Raw genomic sequence first — 6,933 nt, 5'->3', positions numbered from 1 at the left:
ATAAGTTTTCCCCAAATAGGTGGTCTTATTACAATGAGCTCTGAGAAGTCATTTCCATAGTCTCCACCTTTAACTTTTCCCAGTTGCGCGTGCGCAGTGTCTTCTGGTGGTCGTGAGTAGGGGTCTCAGGGATGAAGGCCGTATGTCTTCCTCGTGATGACCTTTTCACCTCCTTGAAAATTAGCAAAGTCATTATGACTGTTCTCTGCGAAGTCATCAGGACTGTCCTTGTTCTCCATCTTGGTTCCTGCTTATCTTATACAAGGGTTGTGAGACTTATAGATATATGGCTTGAGCTGAGCTGACTTAAAAGTGGTTAAGCAAGATCAAGCACGTCGTAGCCCCTCTATCATTCCCCCCTTTTCTAAAGAATTAGTAAATTCATTTACTTTATTATTATTCCGCTTATGCAACACCTCAGAAAAATTCCTATCATTATACAAACAGAGACCCATAGCTATAATTGTTATTATGGCTAAGAACATAGTTTTCAACCAAGCAAAATGTGGAAGCCAAGATGTTAGTTTATTAATTAAATCTGTGACTCCCCATGAGGCGTCATCTTGTGCCGCCTCATGCAGAACTTTGGTTTGCTCCCAGATTTCTTGTAGAACCGTAGTTATTCTTCCACTTTGGTCTATGTATGTACAACAATCTTCATTAATGACGGTACAAACTCCTCCTTGTGAAGCCAGTAACAAATCTAATGCCATTTGATTCTGTAATACAACCTTTGACAAACTAGTAACTTCAGTTTGAGTTTCAAGGATTGTGTCGCGGGTCCGGTTTTCAATAATTTCAATGGTTGCTGAAATGTTTACGATTGCCTTTTCTAATTTACTAACTCCTAATGAGGGTATTAGCCATCTGACAAAACTGTGGAATCCAGTGGGCCTTATTACTAATGGGTTGTTAGGAGCTCTCTTTAGCCACCTTAATACTGATCTTATCCATCCCTTTTGGGTATCCAGTCGGTCATATATAGATGCATTGGGGACTACAGCTCCCAAAGCACAAGTACTTTTCCATCCTGCAGGTAAAGTCTTATAGGCAGTATCATTACATAGCCAATACCATCCTTGCCCCTCAGGGACTGGCCACTTGTTATATCTATTTACACTTGAAGTTCCAATATCAATTAATTTTTTACAATTTGTGTAGTTTCCTACAAAAGTACTAGTTAAACAATCGATTTTACCTTTCCCTTTTGGGGGATTACATCTCCGGTAACATGTAGCATTTGTTAGTTCGTTGGTCGTAACTATTTTAATCTGCTGATCTATACTTTTTTCCCAATTAGTGTTGACCCATAAATCTGGAGTATTCTTTTTGCTATTTATTGGTATTCCTATAAGAGGTATGGGAGTCTCTCCGTCTCTAGGCATCTGAGCACAGATCCAACAATCAGTTCTATTTAATGCTGTTGCAATTCCTTGTGTCACACTTAGATGTGTGTTTGTCTGCCATCCTGGAATTCGCGTAATTATAATCGAGATAATCGCAATTTGGTAGGTTGTACTTGCGTGGCTTTCCATGGTGCTTTACAGGCTTTCTTAACTTGGGTATGATGAATCCATGCGATTTTCTCTTTAATCTTGATAGCAGTGTATGAAGTAAGCAGTACCTGGAAAGGTCCTTCCCACTGTGGTTCCAAAGTTTTTCCTGTAAGAGACTTAACATATATATAGTCTCCAGGTTGTATATTATGTACTGGCCTATCCAATCCCCTGTCTTGAGTATTGAGTACGTTTCCTAATTTTGTTGAGCTGTTTACTTAAAGCTATCATATAAGAAGTCCTGATTTCTTCTCCAGCTTGTGAAGATATCCCTTTTCGTATTTTATAAGGTCTGCCATATAAAATTTCAAAAGGGCTCAACCCTTCCTTTGCCCTTGGCTTTGTTCGTATTCGCAAAAGAGCTAAAGGCAGAGATTGAGGCCAGGGTAGATTAAATTCTTGTCCTAATTTTACAATTTGTTGTTTAATTAAATGATTCATTTTTTCTACTTGACCACTAGATTGGGGTTGATAAGGGGTATGAAGTTGCCAATCTATACCCAAGTGTCGACTCATCTTTTGTACCACTTTTGAAATAAAATGTGATCCTCGATCTGAAGATATAACCTCTGGAACTCCAAAATGTGGTATTATTTCCTGTATTAATACCTTAGTTACCTCTCGAGCCTTATTGGTTATGGTAGGAAAAGCTTCTGGCCAACCTGAAAAGGTATCAGTTAATACCAACAAATATCGATACCCCCCTTTTCTTGGAAGTTCTGAAAAATCAATCTGCCATTGTTGTCCGGGCACATTACCTTTTCCAATTTGGCCCATTTCTAGTTTGGGGGTGTTTTTGGGATTTGTCTGGAGGCAAAGATCACATTGTTTAGTTACTTGTCTCACAATGGTGTATAAGTTTCTAGCTATAATTTCTTTAATTAAGTGTTTATACAGGGCCTCAGCCCCCCAGTGTCTTTTTCTATGTTCTTCTCTTATTAGAGACCAGGTTAGATAGGAGGGAACGATTAGTTTTCCTTGTGGGGTAAGAGCCCAGCCTTCATTATTATATGACCCTCCTAAATCAGTAATAAGTTTCTGATCCTCTCTAGTATATTCTGGTTTACCTTCTAGGGAGATCTTTCCATCAGGAATCAAGGCTCCTTCTACTCTTACCTTTGTTTTGGCTACCTGTTTTGCCTCTCTGTCCACCAGCTCATTTCCTTTTTCCAATTTGGAGCTTATTTTCTGATGTGCTTTAATGTGCATGATCGCTATTTTTCTGGGGATTTGGACTGCTTCCAAAAGTTTCAAGATTTCCTCTGCATGCTTAATATGTTTGCCCTGTGAGTTCAATAGTCCTCTTTCTTTCCATATTGCCCCATGCGCGTGCACGACTCCAAAGGCATATTTAGAGTCTGTGTAGATGTTCACAGCTTTTCCTTGGGCCAATTCCAAGGCGCGAGTCAGAGCAATTATTTCTGTCTTCTGTGCAGAAGTGTTTATGGGTAGAGGTCTTGACTCAATTACCTTCTGACTGGTGGTAATGGCATATCCAACATGTCTTTTACCGCTTAGGACATCGCTGCTCCCATCCGTGAACCAGTTCTCCGTGTTTTCCATGGGACTGTCTCTCAGATCTGGACGACTGGAATAAGTTGATTCAATAGTCTCCAGACAGTCATGGTGCACTGGCTCTCCTGTATTTCTGCTGAGGAAAGAAGCTGGGTTGACAATGTTAGTGACCACAATTTTCACATCATCTTGTTCTATCAGTATAGCTTGATATTTCAAAAATCTTTGTGGGGAGAGCCAATGTCCACCCTTTTGTTCCAATATGGCCGATACCATATGTGATAATAACACAGTCATTTTCTGGCCCAGGGTAAACTTTCGGGCTTCCTGGATGTTTAGCACTACGGCCGCGACTGCTCTCAGGCATCCAGGCCAACCCTTTGCAGTTGCATCCAGTTGTTTGGAAAAGTAGGCAACTGCTCACCGATACGAGCCTAGATCTTGTGCTAGTATTCCTAAAGCAATGCCTTGTTTCTCGTGGGAGAAAAGGAGAAAAGGTTTACTCTCATCAGGGAGTCCCAATGCCGGAGCCGACATTAAGGCCCTTTTTAGTTGCTCAAAAGCTTGTTCTGCTTCCTTGTCCCATTTAAGGTCTTTGTACCCAGTCCTTGTTATCAATGTATACAAAGGTTTGACAAGCACTCCATAGTTATAGATCCATAGCCGGCACCACCCAGTCATTCCCAGAAAAGTTCGTAACTCCTTTACTGTTTTAGGTCTCAGGGTCTGACATATTGTTCCTTTCCGAGCTTGTCCCAAAGTTCTCTGTCCTGCGCTAATTTCATAACCCAGATAGACCACTTCACGCTGCACCACCTGGGCTTTCTTCTTTGACACTCTATATCCTTGGAGTCCTAAGAAGTTTAATAAACTTACAGTCCATGTCACACATGCAGCTTCAGTTTTAGTGGCAATTAAGATGTCGTCTACATACTGTAGCAGTTTCCCTTCCTCAGGTGGGGCTTCCCAGGACTCAAGATCTTTTGCAAGTTGATTACCAAATATGGTGGGGCTATTTTTGAATCCTTGTGGTAATACTGTCCAAGTAATTTGAGTTTTACGCCCACTTTTAGGGCTTTCCCATTCAAATGCAAATATTTTCTGGCTGGCTTTGTGGAGAGAGAGGCAAAAGAAGGCATCCTTTAAATCTAAAACAGTAAACCAGGTTAGTTCAGGTGTTAATTCAATCAGCAAAGTGTATGGGTTCGCTACCACTGGGTAAAGATCTTCAGTTATTTTATTTATGGCCCGTAAATCTTGGACTATTCGATATGATCCATCGGGCTTGCGGACAGGCAGTATGGGGGTATTAAAATCAGACTCACATTCTTTTAATAACCCCAGCTGCAAAAATTTTTCTATTATGGGCCGAATTTCTTCCCTGTCCTCTTTTCTCAATGGATACTGCTTAATTCTTACTGGTTGCTGTCCTTCCTTAAGTTTAACTTCCACAGGTGGAGCATCCTTTGCTCTCCCGGGTACATCAGTGGACCATACTCCAGGATATACCTGATCCAGGATTTCCTCATTGATTTTTCCTTTGGTGGGGACACTGGCTAGAGACAGACTCATTATTTGAATATACTGTTGATCGTTTACCTTCAGAGTGACTTCTCCTTTTTCAAACTTAATTTTTTCCCTTAACTGTTTCAATAAATCTCTTCCCAAAAGTGCTTTTGGAGCATCAGGTAAGTATAAAAATCTATGGTAACCTGTGTTTTTTCCTGTGTGACCACGGAGAGGACATGAGGAAGTGGGATGGAAAACCTACCTTGACTCTAAGGACATGGGTACAGGAGCTGAAAGAAAAAACAATCACAAAAGGGGATTCTTCTAGGAAAAATGCTGCTCCAGTTTCCAGCAGATAGCTCCCCAGACAGTATAGAAGGGCTGACCCCATTTCTGATTCTCTTGAAGGGACTTCTAGTTCACTTTTAAAGAAGGTGAGTGATGAATTCTGTGACCAGGACTAGAGGGACCCTGCCTACAGCCAGGTGGAGGAGAGGGATAACAGGGTTTATTGGACTGTGTGGATACGATGGCCTGGCACATCAGACCCACAGGAGTATAGGGCTCTAGTGGACACCGGTGCAAAATGCACCTTAATGCCATCAAGCTATAAAGGGGAAGAACCCATCTGTAGTTCTGGAGTGACAGGAGGATCCCAACAGCTGACTGTATTGGAAGCTGAAGTGAGTCTAACCGGGAATGAGTGGCAAAAGCACTTCATTGTGACTGGCCCAGAGGCCCCATGCATCCTGGGCATAGACTACCTCAGGAGGGGGTATTTCAGGGACCCAAAAAGGTACTGGTGGGCTTTTGGTATAGCTGCCTTGAAGATGGAGGATATTAAACAGCCGTCTACCTTGCCCAGCCTCTCAGAGGACCCTTCTGTTGTGAGATTGCTGAGGGTTGAAGAACAACAGATGCCAATGGCTACTATGATGGTGCACTGGTGGCAGTATTGCACCAACTGAGACTCTCTGATCCCTATCCATGAGCTCATTTGTCAACTGGAGAGCCAAGGGGTAATCAGCAAAATTCATTCCCCCTTCAACAGTCCCATATTGCCAGTGCGCAAGTCTAATGGAGAGTGGAGGCTAACAATAGACTATTGTGGCCTGAATGAAGTCACACTGCCGCTGAGTGCTGTGGTGTCAGATATGCTGGAACTTTAGTATGAACTGGAGTCAAAGGCAGCCAAGTGGTACGCCACAATTGATAGTGCTAATGTGTTTTTCTTGATCCCTTTGGCAGCAGAGTGCAGGCCACAGTTCGCTTTCACTTGGAGTGTCCAGTACACCTGGAATTGACTGTCCCAGGGGTGGAAACACAGTCCTGCCATCTGCCATGGACTGACCTAGACTGCACTGGAACAGGGCAAAGCTCTGGAACATTTGCAGTACATCAATGACATCATATGGGGCAACACAGCAGAAGTTTTTAAGAAAGGAAAAAAAATATTTCAAATCCTTCTGGAGGCTGTTTTTGCCATAAAACTAAGTAAGGTCAAGGGACCTGCACAGGAGATCTAGTTCTTAGGACTAAAATGGCAAGATGGTTGTTGTCATATCCCAGTGGAAGTGATCAATAAAATAGCAGCTATGTCCCCACGGACTAGTAAGAAACACAAGCTTTCCTAGGTGTTATGGGCTTTTGGAGGATGCATATTCCAAGTTATAGTCTAATTGTGAGCCCTCTCTACGAAGTGACCAAGAAGAATAATGATTTTACATGGGGCCCTGAGCAACAGCAAGCCTTTGAACAAATTAAACAGGAGATTGTCCATGCAGTAGCCCTTGGGCCAGTCCGGGCAGGACAAGATGTGAAAAACATGCTCTACACTGCAGCCAGGGAGAATGGCCCTACCTGGAGCCTCTGGCAGAAAGCACCAGGGGAGACTCGAAGTTGACCTCTTGGGTTTTGGAGTCGAGGATACAGAGGATCTGAAGCCCGCTATACTCCAACTGAAAAAGAGATATTGGCAGCATATGAAGGAGTCTGAGCTGCTTCAGAAGTGATTGGTACTGAAGCACAGCTCCTCCTGGTACCTCGACTGCTGGTGCTGGGCTGGATGTTCAAAGGCAGTGTCCCATCTACACATCACGCAACTGATGCCACATGGATTAAGTGGGTTTTAGTGATCACACAAAGGGCTTGTATAGGAAACCTCAGTTGCCCGGGAATTTTGGAAGTGATCACAAACTGGACTGAAGGTAAAGACTTTGTAATGTCACCAGAAGAGAAGAGGAGGAGGTGCCATGTGCTGAGGAAGCCCCACTGTATAAAGAACTATCAGAGAATGAAAAGTGACATGCCCTGTTCACTGATGGATCCTGTCGCATTGTGGGAAAACATCGCA

At 42.8% G+C, this 6,933-nt stretch overlaps 1 protein-coding gene across 1 annotated transcript; it reads right to left on the bottom strand.

The window, feature by feature from the left end:
- Positions 1–445: 445 nt before the first annotated feature.
- On the bottom strand, positions 446–6,538 carry LOC147526056 (syncytin-1-like; the record flags this gene model as incomplete). Its single annotated transcript, XM_086630570.1, has 2 exons — positions 446–1,110; positions 6,441–6,538. Coding segments are annotated over 2 exons (763 nt in total), but the record flags the coding sequence as incomplete, so codon positions are not given.
- Between the last annotated feature and the right edge of the window lie 395 nt (positions 6,539–6,933).

Source organism: Tauraco erythrolophus, unplaced genomic scaffold (genome assembly GCF_009769465.1).
Source record: "Tauraco erythrolophus isolate bTauEry1 unplaced genomic scaffold, bTauEry1.pri scaffold_147_arrow_ctg1, whole genome shotgun sequence".
NCBI classification, from domain to species: domain Eukaryota; kingdom Metazoa; phylum Chordata; class Aves; order Musophagiformes; family Musophagidae; genus Tauraco; species Tauraco erythrolophus.
Note: the sequence above shows the minus strand (reverse complement) of the source record. Positions and strands in the feature narration are given on the sequence as shown.